Raw genomic sequence first — 22,124 nt, 5'->3', positions numbered from 1 at the left:
GGGACTACAGCCATGCGCCACCATGCCCAGCTGATTTTTTCTATATATATATTAGTTGGCCAATTAATTTCTTTCTATTTATAATAGAAACGGGGTCTCACTCTTGCTCAGGCTGGTTTCAAACTCCTGACCTCGAGCAGTCTGCCCGCCTCAGCCTCCCAGAGTGCTAGGATTACAGGCGTGAGCCACTATGCCCGGCCATCTTTCCTCCTTTAAACCCAGCTTTTGCAGGAAACTTTTGACCAAACCTGTTGAGGTCATTAAAATAATTCCTTCTTTTCCCCTCTAGTAGATAGTAATTAATTATTGGTTATTTATATGTTCACTTCAAGAGTTCAACTATAACTTGACATATGTTTTTGTAGTAGTTCCTGTGTACACTGCTATGCTGGGTATCTTAGGGACTGTAAAAGAAATAAAAAATATAACTCTTTCTTTCAAGAAACTTAAAGTCTCATCCATGTAAGTTGAATTTTTCTGGAGCCTTGTTACAAGTCTATCAACTGCGCTAGTGAGGTTTCAGTACAATTTTTGTGATATGTTTTTCTGGGTTATTATATAGCAATGATTTCTATATAGCCATATTATGATAAAGTGACAACTCATTAACAGCTTTTTTCTAACACAAGAGTCCAAATTGCAGCTTTTGACTCTTGCTTATCAGTGAAAATCTGAAATTGTCTAGAGATTTCTTATAGACTGTCTATGTATATGCATGTTTATGAGAGTATATGGCATATGTATGAGTGGTTATTATAGAATTTCTTAAGGAAAAGTTAAATTAACTCTGCAAATGATGCAAAAGGGTTAGTTTACCTCCTTGTTCAATCCCAGAAAACAATCTGAATAATAATAGCCTTAGGGATTTTTAGAGCATTTATAGCTTTATGAGTAAAAAGACTTTATGAGTAAAAAGACTAAAAACCCACCAAAAGGATAGATGATAGCCGGGCGCGGTGGCTCACGCCTGTAATCCTAGCTCTCTGGGAGGCTGAGGCGGGTGGATTGCTCGAGGTCGGGAGTTTGAAACCAGCCTGAGCAAGAGCGAGACCCCGTCTCTACTATAAATAGAAAGAAACTAATTGGCCAACTAATATATATAAAAAAAAAATTAGCTGGGCATGGTGGCTCATGCCTGTAGTCCCAGCTACTTGGGAGGCTGAGACAGAAGGATTGCTTGAGCCCAGGAGTTTGAGGTTGCTGTGAGCTAGGTTGACGCCATGGCACTCACTCTAGCCTAGGCAACAAAGCGAGACTCTGTCTCAAAAAAAAAAAAAAAAAAAAAAAAAAAGGATAGATGATAGCTTCCTTATTTGAATTCCTAGTAGAATTACATATTGAGTAAAATTTTGCTAGCCTCTAGATTGCTTCACTGTTGTTAGAAGAACAAACTCTTTTTGTCTTTGATCATCACTATTAATAGCAATAGATATAGAATATATGTGCATTCAGTAGAAGATGCTGATTAGTACTAGAAATATAAAGAGGAATAAGACAGTTTCTGCCCTCAAATATCTTATATACTACTTGGTCAAACTTCACAAGATCATTAAACTTTTCAAGGTCAGGAACTATATCTAATACATCTTTGTATGCCCTGTGCCTAGCACAGTATTTGGCATATGAGCCATGGTCAATATATTTTGTTGAATGAGTGAATGAAAAATTACAATACAAGGAAATGGTGTGCTACAAGAAGTATCAGAAAAAGGAGAAATCAATTTTGAGTAGGATCAGTTGGAACTTGAGTTAGGACTTTAATTAACCCTTGAAGAAAAAGTAGGACTTAGATAAACAGAAAAAGATTACGAGGTTGAGGCATCTGCAGAGGCTAATGCACAGAGCAGTGAGCTAAAGAAGGTTTTGTAGGGGAGAAGCAGAAAATAAGGCTGGGAATAAATGGAGTACAGGAAGGTCCTGGCTTACTTAGAGAGTTAATGCTCAATTCTATGTAGGATTGATAGATTTAAAGGCCTTTGGCCTTGCAGATTCCCATATTCCTTACCCCTCCACACCCATAGAGATTTAACATTAGATTCCTCTTAAAATTTTCTGCAATTTAATACTTTAAAGTGAGGCCATGTCATCCTTCTCAGGCTCTTTTACCTGTCCTGAAGCTTCTAGTTTACTTCCAAAGGTGTTTGAATTTGACAATTCTGTTTTATACGTATGCGTCTGCTTCCTCCCTAATGTGCCCACAAATGGGATAATAGTACAAATATTGCTCTGTACCTTTTTTTTTTTTTTTTTATTTTGGCATATTATGGGGGTACAGATTTTAAGGTTTCAATAAATGCCCATTTCCCCCCCTCCCCCCAAAAGTCTGAGTCTCCTTCATGACCATCCCCCAGATGGTGCACATCTCACTCATTATGTATGTATATACCCGCCCCCCTCCCCCCTCCCACCTGCCCAATACCCTATTACTGTAGTACCTATGTGTCCGCTTAGGTGCTACTCAGTTAATACCAGTTTTCTGGAGAATATATCTGGTGCTTGTTTTTCCATTCTTGGGATACTTCACTTAGTAGTATGGGTTCCAGCTCTAACCAGGAAAATATAAGATGTGCTATATCACCATTGTTTCTTAGAGCTGAATAGTACTCCATGGTATACATATACCACATTTTATTAATCCATTCTTGGATTGATGGGCACTTGGGCTGTTTCCACAGCCTTGCAATTATGAATTGTGCTGCTATAAACATTCGAGTGCAGGTGTCTTTTTTGTAGAGTGTCACTGGATCATTTGGGTAGATGCCCAGCAATGGGATTTTTTATACATACTTTGCAAAATCCTTTTATATCAGTTCTTACAAATGTGCCTTGTTCTTCTAACTGCTCCTTACATTTATGATATGAATATACCATAATTCACCTTTTCTCTAAAAAAACAAAAGCTTTTGAATGAATAGTTGATAGGTGCAAAGAAGTGTTTTAAGAAGAGTAATGTGGGATTGCAGTGAGGAGAGATGGAGGCAAGGAGCAAAGTTGGAAGACTGCTTGTAATGGTCAAGGCTAATGATGACAAGGACCTACAGGTGACAGGCAGCAAGAATGGGATGCAAGGGGTAGATATAACAGATGTTACAACAGAGGAACTTATTAGCTGTGACTGGCTGAATATGAAGGCACAGAAAGAATGAGGAATCCAGGATGACTTCCCAGTTCTGAGCCTGAGTGACTATGGAAATAATGATGCCTTTTACAGATGCAGGGGCATCCCAAAGGGAGTCGGTGTGTGGTTAAAAAGCAATCCCATTACAGGCCTGTTGCATTTAAAGTGGCAGTGGCATATCCTAGTAGAGGCAGTTATAGATGCATAGTTCTAGTGATTTCAAGGAGGAATTGAAAGAGATAGAGTCTTTAAGAAAGGGAATAGAGGCAGAGCACAAGTATCCTGTGCTGAGTTCTTGGGTATAACCATAATAAGGACAACTCAATAAAAATGACAGAGACCGAAAGCAATCAGGACTGTGTAGTAGAGAGAACACAAGGAAGGGGAGGGTTTCAAAAAGCAAAAAGTGAATTATTTTATTTTATTTTATTTTATATTTTGAGACAGGGTCTTGCTCTGTCTCCCAGCTAGAGTGCAGTGGTGTCATCATAGCTAATTGCAACCTCAAACTCCTGGGCTCAAGTGATCCTCCTGCCTCAGCCTTCCAAGTAGCTGGGACTACAGGCACGCACCACACCCAGCTGATTTTTTTCTATTTTTTGTAGAGACAGGGTCTCACTCTTGCTCAGGATGGTCTCCAACTCCAGACCTCAAGTGGTCTTCCCGCGTTGGTCTTCCAGAGTGCTATGATTATAAGCATGAGTCACCTTGCCAAGCCAAGAAGTGAATAATTTTAAATGAGAATTTTCAAGAAGAATGAGGATGCAGCACTGCAAAGAATGCATTAAAAAATCAGGCTAAGCATGGTGGCTCATGGCTATAATCCTAGCACTCTGGGAGGATTCTACTGAGCATCCTAGTGAGGGAAACTGATAAGTAAACATGTAGTTACAATTTGTTCACTACACACTGTGATGGTTGTATAGGAGTTATAGAAACAGAAAGAAAAGCCTCTCACCCTGATGGGATCCAGAAAGGCACCTTAGAAGAAGTGCCTCCTCATCTGAGATCTAAAGAATGAATGGGGCTGGCACGGTGGCTCACTCTTGTAATCCTAGCACTCTGGGAAGCTGAGAGGGGAGGATTGCTTGAGCTCAGGAGTTGGAGACCAGCCTGAGCAAGAATGAGACCCTGTCTCTAAAAAAAGGAAAAATTAGCCAGGCATGGTGGCACGTGCCTGTAGTCCCAGCTACTCAGGAGGCTGACGCAGGAGGATCACGTGAGCCCTGGAGTTTGAAGTTGCAGTGAGCTGTGATGACACCACTGCACCCTAGCCAGGGCAACAGAGGAAGACACTATCTCAAAAGAAAAAAATAATGGGGCCTACGCAAAGGCTTGAATCCAGAATATATAAAATACAACTACAAATCAATAAGGAAAAGACAACCCAACAGAAAAATGGACAAGGAACTTGGACAGGCTGTTCACAAAATGGAAAATCCAAATGGCCAATAGATGTATGAAACTGCATGAAACCTCATTAGTAATCAGAAATATGCATGTTAAAATCCATGTGACAAAACAGGCCCCAAGCCATAGTTTGCCAATCCCTACTACACTGCAGTGAAAGTGGAGGAGCTGCTCAAGATGAATCTTATAGCTTAATGTTCAGGGAAGACACACACAAAAGTATATGCCATATGATAGATACCCTTTATATAGCTCGAAAAAGCAAACTGAACTATAGTGTTTTAGGGCTGCATTCTTGGGTAGTAAACTGCAAATAAGAGCAAGAAAGTGATTATCACAAAAGTCAAGGTAGTACAAAGGGGAAGGAGAAGTTATGACTTCTACCAGACTGGGCATTTTCTAGTTTTTGAGTGAAGGTGGTCACCCTAGTGTTGGTAGCTTTAAGTATGTTTTGTGCTTTTTTTCTTTTGTATGTTACCTTTCTATCCCCATCCCCACACCCCGAAAAAAGATTTTTTAAGAAAGCAGACCCAGTAGAAAGTGAGTAAGGATAAGGCAAACCAGGCTGAAAGACAAAATATACAAATACTCAGAAGTGAGAAAAAATTCTATGATCTGTCTGGAAACTATGAATAAAATAGAATAGCAGGAGTGTAGCATATGAAGGAGACAGCAGTGAAACGTAAGACTGCAGGAGTTTGAAATGGTCATAATTTGATCTTTCTACTGGTAATAATGAACTATATAGCTCAGTAGAGTTTTACTGTATTTAAAAACTGCAGCCGTATTACTTCAATTAAATATATTGAGTGACCACGAAGATGGCAGCTTTCATTGAACACAAAAGATAACACAATTCAGATATTATTTATATAGTAGTTTATATTTCAAAGTTATTGAAAACATTTTGATAAGTAAATCATGTACTCCTTTTAATATCCATACATTAAATTGCTTAATAATTTATCATAGTCTAAAAGCTTTAATCAAGCTCATGTCTGAATTTTTCACAAATTCTGAATTGATTTGATCCAAATCAATGAAGTTTTACTTTCCTATAGGTACTAGAGTGTACTGGCTCTGGAGTCATTCTTTCAGGGTTCAATCACAGCCTCAACACTTACTAGCAATTTGGGCAAGTTACCTAATACTCTCTTTCTGAGTTTCTTCATCTGAGAATAATGTTAATATCTACCTTATAGGATTTTCATAAGGATTAATTACAAATTGGCATGTAAAGCACTTCGCATAGTGCCTGGCATAAAGTACATGCTTGGTATATATTATTACTTTTTACTATAATTGCCAGATATAATATGAAGATTGACAGTCTATTCCCCTTTGAAAATGTGGTAAAATTAATTGCTAATGTTTGAAGGTTGTATTTTTATCTGAGGAAACACTGTTTCATAAACATTTCAAAAATATATACCAATCTTCAGAGGTAAATTGGTGGAAAAACATATGTACATCTTGAACTATTTTCATAGAGTTACATCATCAGAGGAAAATTTTTAACATTGAACAAATTCTTAGCTTTATACTGATATGTGACTTTTTCCATTTTTAAAATTTTTGTCTATGAAGCTTTTAAGCAAAAGGGCATTAAAAAGTCTGTGATATTTTATTTTAGAAACTATAAGAATAAATAAAAGAAGGTTGCTTAACCTTCAGCATGTTTTAATTTAATTTAATTTTTTTTTCGTGTTTCTCACTGCCTCTTTGATCAGGTCTTTATTCAAAATAAGCTGTCCATTAATTTTAATAATAAGATCCACTTTGCACAGTTTTCAAAGTAATTGCAAAATGCTTTCTTTCATGAATTTCTCACAATAGCCTTCTAAGGTATAATAAAGCTTTTTACAAATTATGTAGTATCAATTTAACAGTAACCAACCACACCCATTAAAGCTGTAAACAACACCATTTGTTCCTTCCCCCAAAGAACTGAGAAAGAACTGCTGGTGGTCGGGGAGCTAAGGCGGCTTGCAGCTGCCGCTATCCGCCTGTGCTGCTCAAATTCTAGCCAAAACAACCACCACCTCCCCATTAATTTCCTGTGTTTAAAAAGTAATAGAGGCCGGGTGCTGTGGCTCACGCCTGTAATCCTAGCTCTTGGGAGGCCGAGGCGGGCGGATTGCTCAAGGTCAGGAGTTCAAAACCAGCCTGAGCAAGAGCGAGACCCCGTCTCTACTATAAATAGAAAGAAATTAATTGGCCAACTGATATATATATAAAAAATTAGCCGGGCATGGTGGCACATGCCTGTAGTCCCAGCTACGTGGGAGGCTGAGGCAGGAGGATTGCTTGAGCCCAGGAGTTTGAGGTTGCTGTGAGCCAGGCTGACGCCACGGCACTCACTCTAGCCTGGATAACAAAGCGAGACTCTGTCTCAAAAAAAAAAAAAAAAAAAAAAAAAAAGTAATAGAGCCTCTGATATTACTGCCCCAGTATAAGAATATCAAATCAAAAACTTAGCCTGAAACACTGAGCCTATCATGGAGAAATAAGTATTCACTCTGTGAGCACTGATGAAAATTCTTCACTCTATATGCCCAGCTCTCCCCCTCACATCTCTGTGTATCAGGTTTGAATACATAACAAGTTCCTAACAGCCTTCCAGTCTCATTTCAGCACAGTTTAAATTTAACATTGTTAAGAGTTGGGGGAATTACTTGAAAGGAAGTTCTCAACAAAATTCCCACATTTGTTGTTCCTCTTTTTGCTCCTGGGTTTACCTTTCTTGAATGATGGCATGCTTAGAGCAAGTCCCAGTGTCTATTATTCACAGAAGTGTCTCAATAAGCAGGACAACTTCTATCATCCTCATTCTCCCATCCCTAGTAATAAGGAAGAATTGGATCACTTTTTCTGCATCCTAAGATGCTGAACATGGTCTAAGATGATCTAGGTGGCCTGACCCAGACCTGGGCAGTCTCTGGTCTACAGACTCTCTGGGGTGACCTAGAGCAGAAGTTACAAACCAGTGAGACATGGGCCATATTCAGCCTTCAGATAGGTTTTACTTGAATGTTGCTTTTTAAACCTGGGAGATATTACATAAGAATATAGTTCTGGAGGAGTTTCTTAAAAATTAGAAGATCCAATGACCTGGGCCCACATCTCCACATGGCAGCACTGGGCCTGAGGCTGCTGCACTCTTTGGATGAGCCTTTGCGTGTTCTCCAGGTCCTGCAGTTTCCCTTTTTTGCTTTATCAGCCTGGTACCTATAGGCATTTGAGTCAGGGACTCAGTGTAATAAGTCAATGTGAGTTAGAGATCCCTGCTCTGGAGTGTGAACAAGGGACTCATGATCTACAGGGTGAGTTAAGGGCCTCTAATATAGACTTCTGCAGTTTGGAAGCCAGCCCTTGTTTTTAGAATATATCCATATCCCTACAATGATCTTCTTCCTGTAGATTATTTAAACCAACAATGACTTATCTCTAAGGACAACTTCATTTGAAATGATCCCCTCAGAGCTGGACCAGCAACAAATGGACAAATCGCTGATGTTTATTTGAGTGTTTACTTTGTGCCAGGTCCTGGGCTTATGTTTTACAGTTGCTATCACAGCAACTCTGTGAAGTTAATAGTAGTACTATTATTTATCCCTGTTTCAGAGAGGTAAAGTAACTTGTTCCAGATCACATACCTAGTAAACACCATAACCAGGATTTGAACCCAGGCAATTTGCTTCCAGAGCCTCATGCTCTTAGAATAGAGTGCTCCCTCTCTTTCCACAGAGAAGGACCTTACTTAACAAAGTAACCAACAGTTGTTACAGCGCTTACTAGATGCCAGATAATTTCTAGGAACAAATATTAATTTATTTAATCATCCTAACCATATAAGGTAGATTTTATTATTATTCTCATTTTGCAGATGAGGAAACCAAGGGATATGGAATGAATTATCTTCCCAGGCTAGTAAATAGCATAGCTGGAATTGGGATCCAGACAGTCTGGTCCTAGAATCTATTTCCTAAAGCAGTGCTCCATGAGCACCCTGGAGCTCTGTTAATTGAATGTGTTAATGTTACATCCAAATTTTCATTCAGTTGGTCTTTTAAAAGTACTTGTATTTACCATAATAACTGTCATCTCTATACTGGGTGCTAAGTATTTATCAAAAGACACAGATCTCCAGATAGTAGAGCATGCACACTTGAAACACTTGAATAATTAATGTAAAGCAGTAGGCTCAAAACAAATATGATCTTTATATAAGTTTATGTTAAAATATGTGTATTGGTACTGATGTACAGTATATTTTTCTTCCTTTATAACTTTTCTGGATTTCTCAGTTCATAATTTCTTCTGAAACTACTGTGTGTGTCTATATATGTGTGTATGTTTCTTGCATTAACATTTCTTTAGAGGCCGGGTGCGGTGGCTCACGCCTGTAATACTAGCACTCTCATAATCCTAGCACTCTGGGAGGCTGAGGCAGGTGGATCACTCAATGTCAGGAGTTCGAAACCAGCCTGAGCAAGAGTGAGACCCCGTCTCTACTAAAAATAGAAAGAAATTAATTGGCTAACTAAAAATATATAGAAAAAATTAGCCGGGCATGGTGGCACATGCCTATAGTCCCAGCTACTCAGGAGGCTGAAGCAGGAGGATTGCTTGAGCCCAGGAGTTTGAGGTTGCTGTGAGCTAGGCCTACGCCACGGCACTCTAGCCCAGGCAACACAGCGAGACTCTGTCTCAAAAAAACAAGACAAAACAAAACAAAACAAAACAAAATTTCTTTTTAGTAGAGCTGTAAGACAATACCCTTACTTTATTGAGAGTGCAAAAGAATGTGAATTAGACCAGAAAAGCAATATTAAGTCCATTGACACAAAATTTCTCTGACATCACCAGAGACGAGGGGTTCCTTAGAAATACATTCTCTACCTGAATGGAAACCTCCTTAAGCATCAATTTCATTCTATTATAGCTATCTTCATGGTGATTATTTAACATGTTACATAACTCTTCCTTAGAAAACCATGTTCTGAAATCATAGAATGAAGTGGGAATTCATTATCATTATCAATTTGGACTAATGACATATGTAAAGCCCTTTAAGTGGCCTCAGACTGTAATGTTTGTTTTGTTTTATTATTTATTTATTTATTTTTGAGACAGAGTCTCACTTTTTTGCCCACTTTGTTGCTCAGCTGGGACTACAGGCATGTGCCACCATACCCGGCTAATTTTTTGTATATATATTTTTAGTTAGTCAATTGATTTCTTTCTATTTTTGGTAGAGACGGGGTCTCGCTCAGGCTGGTTTCGAACTCTTGACCTTGAGCGATCCACCCACCTAGGCCTCCCAGAGTGCTAGGATTACAGGCGTGAGCCACCACGCCCGGCCAGACTGTAATGTTTTTATAGTTCTTTTATCTAGTTTTGTAATTCATTTATTCCTTCTAATGTCATCTGTCTCTTTTGCTATTATCATTGTGTACTTGCTACTTTGAATCCAGTGGGTCTCGAAGCTTCTACCAAATGACTTGGCATCAGATATGTGATGCTCTTAGGTTGTATACACAGACACAGAATTAAATAATATTGGATCTTATAGACAGAAAGTGGTATACTCCTTTCAATTCCTTTTAAGCCTTCCAATCAGTTTGGAGTCAATATGGCTTCAACTCCTTTCTAATGTCTAATTTTCCTTTTCAACAAAAAAAGAGTAGGCCGTGCACCAGTAGCTCACGCCTGTAATCCTAGCACTCTGGGAGGCCGAGGCGGGCAGATTGATTTAGGTCAGAAGTTTGAAACCAGCCTGAGCAAGAGCAAGACCCCATCTCTACTAAAAATAGAAAGAAATTAGCTGGACAACTAAAAATATATAGAAAAAATTAGCCGAGCATGGTGGCGCATGCCTGTAGTCCCAGCTACTCGGGAGGCTGAGACAGCAGGATTGCTTGAGCCCAGGAGTTTGAGGTTGCTGTGAGCTAGGCTGACGCCATGGCACTCACTCTAGCCTGGGCAACAAAGCGAGACTCTGTCTCAAAAATAAACAAACAAAAAAGAGTAGACTTGTGGCTCCGAGTTTTTGGCAATTCAATAAATTTTCTTTTCATTGTATTTATTTATATGACAGCTTTTTATTTATGGTAAAGGATTCTGGCTTTAATAAATTCTTTTAGAAATAAATTTATTTTGCCTAAAAAGAAATTAAAAGAAAAATGTAAGGATATGGAAGTACAGGTGGTATTTAGATAAAACCGAAAGTGTGAAAATGTACTCAAATGACTGAAGTTTGGAAAACACGACCCCAGTTCAACAAGCACTTCGTTAAGAGGGGTGAGGGTAGGTGACTCCATGCCTTTCTTAAGGAAAAAGTGGATGGAAAAAGAACTTCTTTTTTGTAAGGTGAGGGGTTATTTGTACTAGATTTTTGAGGTTGCTGGCAGTCTGCCTTCTAGTTAAGTAGAACAAAAATTTCTTTCCCCTCTTTTTTTTTTTTTTGCCATTTTTGTTTACCATACAAATAGATATTTTTTAAATGATCATGTCAGAGCCCAACTCTGTCCTGCCAACCTGCAGTTTGGGTGAATATTCCTCTGTATAACTGACTCTTCCATTGCTTAGTCAGTGTCACACCTGCCAGCCTCTTCCGTGTGACAGCCCTCAGATATATCCAGATAGTGTCCTGTTCCTCGTGTATTATTTTGCAGAGAGTTGAAGACATCTGGCAGGATTTCCAGACCCCTCACTATCCTGAGCACTTTCTTTTGAATGTACTCCAGTTTGTTATTGTCTGTGTCTAATTTGGCCACTAAATTGAGCACAATTCACTTACTCATTCAACAGACAGTAATTGAACATCTATGTGCTAGGCAGTGTTCTAAGGTATAGGGATATGGCAGTGAATATCCCCCTTCCTTCATAGAGCTTTCATTCTGGTGGGGGAGGCATATATTAAGCAAGATATTTAAATGAATATACTAGTATATTCTAATTATTATTATTTATCTAGTGATGGATACTAAAGCAAGGAATATACCAATAATGGTCTGCTCAGCACAGAATTCAGTGAGCCTCCTTCTTGTGGAGGCAGTTTTCTTTCAGGTGGCCAGTGATTACATTAGATTAACTATTAGCTTATGTTAGTTTGTGGTCAGCTAAAGTCCCCCGGGCTTCCCTCTCCTCCATAAATGAACATATATTAAATCATACTTCTCTCACACTTTGTGTTTTTGGATTTCATCGTTGTTGTCTTTTGTTTTTTGAGACAGGGTCTCATTCTGTTGCCCAGGCTAAAGAGCAGTGGTGTCACCATGACTCCATGACAAGACTTAAGGCATAAGGAACATAAGGTGGAGCCTTATGGTAGAGGCTTCTGAAGTGAATATGACCTTTAACTCTACTTGCTTAGATTCTCACTATGTTCTTGACCACCCTCACTGTTATGATCAAAAAAATTAAAAATTAGTTCCACATCACTGCCTGTGTTTTTTCCTTGTTTTATCTCTCTTGTACAAGGCCTGGATAACCCACACAGTTGTTCCTGAACTTACGAACCTAACTTGCTTTATTTCTACTAGCTAGCCTTGATTGCTTGCTCTCTTTTATGCAGTAATTTCACCCTTAATTCCCTTATGATCAGTATTTCCAGTTTAACGTAAGTGACCCAAGGAACATGCTAGGCATAGACATGAATGAGGGAGGTTCCTCACCCTTCAGGAATTCTCAGTCTAACAGCCAAGACAGACATATAAACAGATGACCATAATATCTGATAAGGGCACTAGTAGAAGTGTGTGCAGCACAGAAGAAGGACTCAGCACTCAGGCTGGGGGAACAGGAAAGGAAATAAAAGCCTGGTGACATGAAACAAGACTGACAGGTTCAGAAACTGCAAGTTTGCTAAAGCATGACATACCAGTTAAAAGCTGACAAGACTGTAGGCTGAATCAACAGGCAGGGTCCAAAGTATGATGATTCTTTTGTATCATGCTAAAGCATTTCCACTTTCTGCAGTAAGCAATGCAAGATCCATTAAAAGACTGCAATTTTCTTTAAAATTTTGTAGGATTATATTATAGTTCTAACAATAGGTTTAGATTATGTTTAATTCCTTAGTCTTAAGAGTTTGTTCCATTTTATTTCGTAGCTTTTCAGTTTGTTTGCTTAGAAATCGGAGTTGGTAGTCAAAATACTGAAGAGTAAAACCAAATGAATCACACAACCAAGCAGGGCTGTTTACAAGGAAGCCCAGCTGTTTCTTCCAAGTCCAGGATCATTCTCTTTGTTTCCATTCCTATTCATAATGATGAAGAAAATATATTGTAAGTAAAATATTAGTTTAAATCCAAAATAGGTTGAAAATTGGAGGAAATGGATTCATCCTGGCTTATATAGCTTTTCTGTTGAGTGCTTTATTTTAGTTTGAGAAGTTGATGTGAATAGCCACTGATGGTGGATTTCTGTTCCATCACGTGGGTGTCAATGTAAGGGGAGGAGGGGATATCCTCTGACCCGTCTTCCTCGTCTGCTTCTTAACCTCCTTCCTGTTCAGACAATCAACAGCAGTTCTTTGCTGGACACCACTCACCACACTCATAAAAGGCCAACAGTCAACTATGCCCCAACCTGGAATTAATTTCATATGTTTTGTTACTTAAGAGGTAATCAAATTGCAGGTCTAGTATTTAGATATCAATTCTTGATTGTTTTCCATAAAATGAGAATATTATTACAGAAAACAAAGTTGATATTTAAATCAATACCCTTAGAACATTAAGAATATTTTTCCAAATAACATACTCTTTTACTATTTTAAGTCTGTACAAATAGTGCTATTCTATAGTTTCTACAGATTAGCCCTCTTTCGAGGGATGGTTCAGTTGAATGTCAATTTTGGATTTAAAATTCATCTACGTTTAGAATTTTTACTTAGTAAAAAGAACTTCTGTATACTTTCACTTTTTCAATTACCTTCACTCAAGTGTTTATATCAGTGCCATAAGAAATTGTATTTTTAGCTTCCCAGATAAACTTAAAACACAGTGCTCCTAAAAAAGTAGTTGGAAATAAGAAAGCACGTGATAATTCCTGCTTAACAAATGCCAATTCTCCCATATTTAATTTTTAGGTTGGTATGAATTTTATTTTTAAGAAATTATTCGGCTGGGCACTGTGGCTCACGCCTGTAATCCTAGCTCTCTGGGAGGGTCAGGAGTTTGAAACCAACCTGAGCAAGAGTGAGACCCTGTCTCTACTATAAATAGAAAGAAATTCATTGGCCAACTAATATATATATATAAAAAAAAAATTAGCCTGGCATGGTGGCGCATGCCTGTAGTCCCAGCTACTCAGGAGGCTGAGGCTGGAGGATTGCTTGAGCCCGGGAGTTTGAAGTTGCTGTGAGCTAGGCTGACGCCATGGCACTCACTCTAGCCTGGGCAACAAAGTGAGACTCTTGTTTCAAAAAAAAAAAAAAAAAGAAAGAAAATAAATTATTCACCTCATCTTGTTCAGTCATAAAAAAAATGATTGGCTCTTCAAATTATTGCTTCTCTTATATATGCCTTCAATATCTATTAATGGAAATAATAGTCACTCAAATCAAATCCTAAAAAATAAACCTGACAATTGAGAAAAACGTATAAGACATTGTATTTCTGCTTTAAGACATATTGGTAATGTTATATACCTACCAGTTTATAAGATCATTTTTCCTTTTCTCTGAAATGAGTTTAAAAATATATGTAATGCATGTTAATATAACTTTATTAGAGATTAACTCATGGAGAATTTTTTCTATTAGTATGATCACACATAGAAATAATGTGTAATTCAATCTTATGAATGTGCAAATGTCTCTTTACTTTTGATAATTCAGCTTCATCAAACCCAGAAGTCATCAAGATAAACTCAATTCTGGATATAGTAACAAAAGTGGAGGATTATTATCTGAAAGGATATATCGTTGGAGCTATTCATCCTGTTATACAACCTGTGGTGCAGCGAAAACACCTCCCTGCAAGTTACCTATATAGGGTGGTGCTGTCACGTGTGAAATTAAGGTAAGCATGGTGCTCAAGAGAACAGTCATACTAAAAGGGAGTTGTGAATGACAGTTTTCTTTGTCTGAAAGAAAAGAAAATTTCAACAAAAGGATGGAGAATAAAGAATAATTGAGGGTTTTAGTTTAAGGCAATTTTCCAGCAGTTTAACCTGGATTGACGTACAAAAATTTACACCCCCTTCCTTAAAACTGCTAATTGATTTTAGCTTCTTGCAGACAAATAGGTACGAGGTGAGGATGTCAGTAACAAAGGGAAAGCAAAATAGACTCAAGAGGCACCTGGAAGCTCCTATAGCAGCTTTAGCAGATGAAAGAGTAGCAGTTACCTACAGGTACTGTCACTGGGCTGAAAGTGCTGACCAGACCCATGAGGTCCACTCTCACTGTCCTATATTGTTTTATTAATAGTGGCAACAGAAATTATCTCTACATTCTAAAACTTTTGACAGCAGAAACACCTACTACACCAAGTTCTCCAAATGGATAGATCTCTTGTCAGCTTTTTCCCCCAAATAGGATTTAAAAGCCAACTATTGTGGGTTTTTTTCATTTTAATAGCTACTTTTCCAAACAGTACTACAGCCATTTTTGCCAACCTAGATTGTAAATTTATAGGTTTCATGGTAAAATACTGTTGCTGTTTTCCAAGGGAAGGATGAAAATAACTAGACCAATGTCTTATATTAACACATTAAATTTGTGTGTGGGTTTTTGGGGTTGTTTTTGTTGTTGTTGTTGTTTTTTGAGACAAGGTCTTGCTCTGTTGTCTGGGCTAGAGTGCAGTGGTATCATCATAGCTCACTGCAACCTCAAACTCCTGGACTTGAGTGATCCTCCTGCCTCAGCTCCCATGTAGCTAGGACTACAGGCACATGCCACTATGCCCCCCTAATTTTTCTATTTTTTATAGAGACAAGGTCTTGCTCTTACTCAGGCTGGTCTCAAACTCCCACCCTCAAGCAGTTCTCCCATCTTGGCTTCCTAAAGTGCTAGGATTACAGGAGTGAACCACCAAGTCCGGCCTTAACACGTTAAATTTTTTTATACAACTCTTCAACTATAAAAATACATTACTTAATGATGAGGATACGGTCAGAGAAATGCATCCTTAGGAGATTTTATCATTGTCTGAACACATAGAGCCTATTTACACAAATCTAGATACTGTAGACTACTACTAGTGCTCCTAGGCTACAAACCTGTACTGAATACTGTAGGCAATAGTAACACAATGGTAAGTATTCATTCATTAAAACATACCTAAACATAGAAAAGGTGCAGTAAAATTACAGTATTATAATCTTATGGGACCACCATCATATATGTGGTCCATCTTTGATGAAAACATTATTATGCAGCGCATGACTGTATATCAAAACTATCTCAAAGACCAAGGTAAAAATTATGTTTTCTCTTTATAGTGATAGATCAACAATAATCACTGTATTTTTTTAAATTTTTTTTTACTCTTAGAGGTTTTATTTGAATCATATTTATATCTTTTTTTTATTTCATCATATTATGGAGGTACAAATATTTTTAGGGTTACAAATATTGCCCCTGCCCCTCCTCCCTCCCCGCACGTGTCCAATCCCCCGGTGGTGTGCATCACACACGTTATGGAAGCATACACCCCTTTCCTCCTCCCCCCTCCCGCCTGCCCACCACCCGATAAAAAGTTTTGTTTTGATTTTTTTTTTTTGACATTTTGGTTACAACAATAATCACTTTAACTGAAAGAGCTAAGCAGAGAAGGAAAAATGAAATAAGAGGAAAACTGAGAAAATAGGAAAATTGAAAAAGAAAAGGGCATTAAACAATTCCAGGTGTGGTTTTAAAAGGACACTGTCTGCTACATTTGTGGCAGGGTGTATACAGGCTTCAGCTTTCACTAGACTAGGAAGCTTCATCAGATACTTACTAGTTCAAGCATTACTAAACAAATATGACATTTTTGCACAGTAGCAATGCTTATGTCCTAATTATTAATACAAATCTTATCAACCATGTGTAAATTATCTTTTCTGCTTTGAGAATTACTTCAAATAGACTTAGCAGTGCCTTGACAAGGCTAAGAATAAGCAAGGAAAAAAGATCAGAAAAGAAGAAAAAGGAAAAAGGAGAATATTTATCTGCATTTAAATAGGATTTTTACTTGTGTTTATTGCGATAACAAGGATCTAAAACTATTTCTCATAATTTTCATTAAAACAGACATGAAGCTGTTCTTTCTTTTTAAATTAGAAATTAAGTTAATAAAAGTTTAAATTTAGGAAATTTAAGTTAATAGAAGTTAATGTGTGTTTCATATATTTTTATATAAAAAGATAGCCGTCAGGCTTGAAATAACAAAAAATGATTGCCTTGACCTTATTTGTAAGTTGCTCACTCATTTTCACATGAGCAGATTGGGTGAAAATCAGCAATTGGCCTCAACCATGAACATATTCTCTCTGTTACAGCCCGAAACATTCAGCAGTACCCAGTGGACAAAGACGCCCAAGGCTTCTGATTGAGGAATGTCCTCTAATTTATGAGACACAAACAAATGACATAGCAAAAGAGCTGATAGAAAAGGTACTAAATGTATGCATTTTTTCATAGGATGTTGAGAAACATTTGGTATTTCTTCATCAATTTCCTTTTTTACTTTAAAAAGAACAGGGAAATGATAGGTGACTTTTTCTGCCAGAATTTAAAACATATTATAGCACTGGTACCAAATTATTCAAGGTTAAAAATAGAAATACAGGGCAATGAAACAGAATGAAGATGCCCAGAAGTAAATTTAAACATATCTAAGAAGTTTAGTAACAAACCTGATGAAATAAAATGGAGGAATAACCATTACTTAATGAATGCTGTTGGGAAAGTGGGCAGTTGTTCTGTAGAAAATAGATTCCACACATTTCAGGTGAGAAAAAGAGGTAATTTTTTAAATATAAAAAATACAAATGAAAACAGAAGAGTAAACATATTCAATTATGAATAGATTGAGGAGTTTGAATATATAAATATAACATGTACTAGGAAAACTGAGCTTAAAAAAACATCAAGGGGAAATCTGCAACCAGTGTGGCCTATAGGAGATTCATTTTCAGAATATACAGTATAGGAAATGACTACAAATACATTAAAGTGATGGCCATTCTTACATGGACAGAGTCCATGGACAGCAAATACAAAAGGAAATATAAATAATTATTAACAGGGGACAGTTAGCAACAGCTTTAACCTAATAATTGGTTTTGGGGGTTTTTTGGCTGAAGAGGCTACATAATGTAAATAAAAACCAAGAATTAATACTTCACCATAATTAAACTGAGAAACTAAATCAAAATCATTAAATCCAGTATTGGCAAAACTTTAAGAAAAGTTAACATTTATATTGCAACTGGCAATATAAATAAATTAGTACAGTGTTCCTGAATATCTATTTGGTAAGAAGAATTGTAAATCCTGTTTTATTTTATTACCTAGTAATCTCCTCTTTAGGAATCTATTCCAAGAAAATAATTGAAAGGGGAGAGAGGAGAGGGAGAGGATGGGGAAAGAAAGAAAGAAAGAAGAAAGGAAAGAAAAGAAAAGAAAAGAAAAGAAAGAAGTAAATGTATTTATTACCATTGACCTGTATGCTAAAAAATGATAAATATGATAAATTATATACGTATATTTTACCTTAGTTTTTTTTTTTTGAGACAGAGTCTCACTCTGTTGCCCAGGCTAGAGTGAGTGCCATGGTGTCAGCCTAGCTCACAGCAACCTCAAACTCCTGGGCTCAAGCAATCCTTCTGCCTCAGCCTCCTGAGTAGCTAGGACTACAGGCATGCACCACCATGCACGCCTAGTTTTTTCTATATATATTAGTTGGCCAATTAATTTCTTTCTATTTATAGTGGGGATGGGGTCTCGCTCTTGCTCAGGCTGGTTTCGAACTCCTGACCTCAAGCAATCTGCCCGCCTTGGCCTCCCAGAGTGCCCGGCCTTACCTTAGTTTTTTAAAAAAAATTTTAAAGAAAATAATTTAAAAGGGGCAAATCATTTTTATACAAAGATATTTAATCAACAGTGAATAAGTGGCCAAATTATCAGTAACTGAAAGGTTTCAAAGTAGACAATGATGTATCAATACAATAGAATATTTTGTGAGCTTTAAACATGACAACTATATTGATTGTCAAGATAGAAAACTCAGGCTGGATGCAGTGGGTCACTCTTGTAATCCTAGAACTCTGGGAGGCCGAGGCAGGAGGATTGCTTGATCCCAGGAGTTTGAAATTGCTGTGAGCTATAGTCATGCCATTGCACTCTAGCTGTGGCAACAAAGCAAGACTCTGTCTCAAAAAACAAAAGAAAGGCCAGGCATGGTGGCTCACACCTGTAATCCTAGCACTCTGGAAGGTCCAGGTGGGAGGATCATTTGAGCTCAGGAGTTCAAGACTAGCCTGAGCAAGAGCCAGACCCCATCTCTACTAAAAAAATAGAGAGAAATTAGCTGGACAACTAAAAAAAAAAATTATATATATATATATATATATATATATATATATATTAGCCAGGCATGATAGCACATGCCTGTAGTCCCAACTACTCGGGAAGCTGAGGCAGGAGGATTGCTTGAGCCCAGGAGTTTGAGGTTGCTATGAGCTAGGCTGATGCCACGGCACTCTAGCCCAGACAACAGAGTGAGACTCTGTCTCAAAAAAAAAAAAAGAGTCTACATGATATAACTTGATTGAAACATAAAGGTTGAACACTGTATGTATATTGATTAAAACGAAGAAAAAAATTGTACATTCATAAATATTCTAAATTGATGAGATCCTGTGGTGAAAAGGTTTTGTTATTATTGCATTGACATATTTATAATGTTTAAGCTTTTATTTAAATGCATACAGACAATATCTAAGGTGTTTCCTTTTCGGTAAGAAACTGTGAAACTTGTTCACTTCTTTCTATGGTTGTTTCCAAGCTTTAAATAACCATGTATAAGATTATCTGTGGTTTATGTAGTTAGTTATAGCTGCTAATGATATTTCCCATTTCACTATAAAGTCACCATTCAGTAAAGGCTTTTAGGAGCAGTCTTTGAGATTAGATTTTTATAAACAAAGTACACATACTGTTTACTACTGCCATTCTGGGAAATTTAATTTTTTTTTTCTGAGACTAAATCCACTCCAGAAAGTGTCTTTTGAAAACAAAAATGTAGCTACTAATTTAATCTTAGTAGATCACCATCAGAGCCCTTGTTTTGCATTTGACTTCCTGGACACAGTTAAAGATCTATTTAAACAGGAAAGTACTGTTATTTCAGTAATTAGAATAATGGGGTTATTTCATGAAGAGAAAAGCTTCAGGAAACATAACATGAAATATTTGAACACTGCTCTGAGTATGAACAAGAGCAATAGATGACTGCCAAATATTATTTTTGAACAGCTGCCTTGTATAAAGAGTTGGTTGTTGAACAGCTAAATTTCAAATCGCAACTTTATTTTTTTATTTTTTTAGAAACAGAGGCTTGCTCTGTCACCCAGGCTGGATTGCAGTGGCACGATCATAGCTCACTGTAACCTTGAATACCTGGGCTCAAGCAGTCCTCCTACCTAAGCCTCCCAAATAACTGGGACAGGTGTGTAACACCACAACTAATTTTTTTTTAAACATTTTTTTTTTCAAGACAGTGTCTCAGTATATTGTCCAGGCCGGTCTCAAACTTATAGCCTCAGCTGCCAGAGCCCAAAGTGCTGGAATTACAATCGACAGCCCCAGCACTCAGCCCTTAAAGCAAGTTTGTTTTTTGTTGTTTTTTTTTGAGACAGAGTCTCACTCTGTTCCCCGGGCCAGAGTGCCATGGTGTCAGCCTAGCTCACAGCAACCTCAACTCCTGAGCTCAAGCAATCCTTCTGCCTCAGCCTCCTGAGTAGCTGGAACTACAGGCATGCACCACCATGCCCAGCTAATTTTTTCTATATATTTTTAGTTGGCCAATTAATTTCTTTCTATTGTCAGTAGAGATGGGGTCTGGCTCTTGCTCAGGCTGGTTTCGAACTCCTGACCTTCAGTGATCCACGTGCCTCGGCCTCCCAGAGTGCTAGGATTACAGGCGGGAGCCACCGCCTTAAAGCAAGTTTTAACATTATGCTAATTAATGTTCACTCTAATTTTAAAATTAGGTTTACAAATGTTTCTCGGGATTTCAAAATGAAAATAACATTTAAAAAGTGCCAGTCTTCCAACTTAAAAAATGGAAAGGACATTAATACTATATCTGTTACCAGACCTCTCCAGATAAAATTTTCTAGTAATAGAAAAACCTTTCTGCATTTTTTCACTCAGATCAATTAATAAGACCTAGAGAAAGCACTGACAATAAATTCACCCATTTCTCCCTACAGAATGCCATGCATGCCTCCTTACCCCTCCCTTTTATCTCCTACGATACCTGATATAAAGGAAAATCTGTAGCTATTTTTAAGTCCTCATACATTGTTATAATCTCAATATGTTAATTTGTAGGCGGGAATGATACTGCATCAGCCATAGTCCTTTGTCCTAGCTCCACACACCCACAGCCTCTCCCTTTCTTAGAATTCTCCCCACCATAGGCTGCAGCTGAGTTACAGTTGCCCGCTTTGGGCATTGCTCTCTGATTTTGCCCCAGTTCTTTGTGGCCTTTTTCCATTCCATTTCATTCTAACTGTGGATGTTTGCACTTGCACCTCCATCATAACTCTTTCTTTTCCTCCCAAGTAAAATTTAAGGCATTCAATTTAAATGTTTACAACAGTGACCATATAAAAGACATTGCTATTTCATTTTAACTAATTTAATGAGTACGTATGGAGCATCTGTAAGTATAAAACACTGCGTGCGATACAAAGATGAACAAGACACAGTCCCTGCCCTCAAAGGAATTGCCAGTTCAACACAGCAGAAAGAGAACAAAGAAATGAAGCAAAAGCAGAGAGGAAAATGCCTTAGGTTTTGGGTTTTTTTTGTTTGTTTGTTTTATTTTGTTTTGTTTTGCTGTATGCATTTAAGTAAAAGCTAAATCTTAAAGATGTGTCAAGGGGAAAGGTGCTGAATATGAAAATAACTACTCTTAAGGTCTCAAATTATTTCACTGGTATTATGTCTTATGCTTCAGAATCCTGTTTTTTAACTGATAGGATTGAATCTACTCGTGTATTTGCTCCAGATAGGAGACAATAGCGTGAAGATATAAGCCAATCAGAAAGCTTCATAAGAGTTGTGGTATGCTTTATATGTACACGTTTGTCAAGAACTAGTCTTTTATTAACATCAAACAAACAACGCTGGGTGTTTTTTGCTTAAATTAATAAATATCTTCTTTATTAATGAAGATGTATTTAGTAATTATATTTAGGGATTTCTTGGGGTAGTTTTTAATTTTACTCCAAGTGGAGAGACCATTGTTATATGGTCTGCAAAAATCATTCTTTAGAATTATTAGTTCTTCCCAAATCGTATCCTTTCAGAAAAAAGGCTATCATAAAAAATATATAAAATATATACTTTACTGTCATAAAAATATGA

General features: G+C 37.4%; 1 protein-coding gene across 1 annotated transcript in view; it reads left to right on the top strand.

The window, feature by feature from the left end:
- Window positions 1–22,124, top strand: part of RFTN2 (raftlin family member 2) — a 60,205-nt gene that overhangs the window by 4,193 nt on the left and 33,888 nt on the right. Inside the window, exons 2-3 of the mRNA XM_012777007.2 lie at window positions 14,376–14,559; window positions 17,024–17,138. Coding sequence (XP_012632461.1) covers window positions 14,376–14,559; window positions 17,024–17,138 — 299 coding nt within the window. The remainder of the gene's footprint in view (window positions 1–14,375; window positions 14,560–17,023; window positions 17,139–22,124) is intronic.

The sequence above is a fragment of the Microcebus murinus genome, chromosome 8 (assembly GCF_040939455.1).
Source record: "Microcebus murinus isolate Inina chromosome 8, M.murinus_Inina_mat1.0, whole genome shotgun sequence".
Classification (NCBI taxonomy): Eukaryota; Metazoa; Chordata; class Mammalia; order Primates; family Cheirogaleidae; genus Microcebus; species Microcebus murinus.
This window is presented reverse-complemented; position numbering and strand designations above follow the sequence as displayed.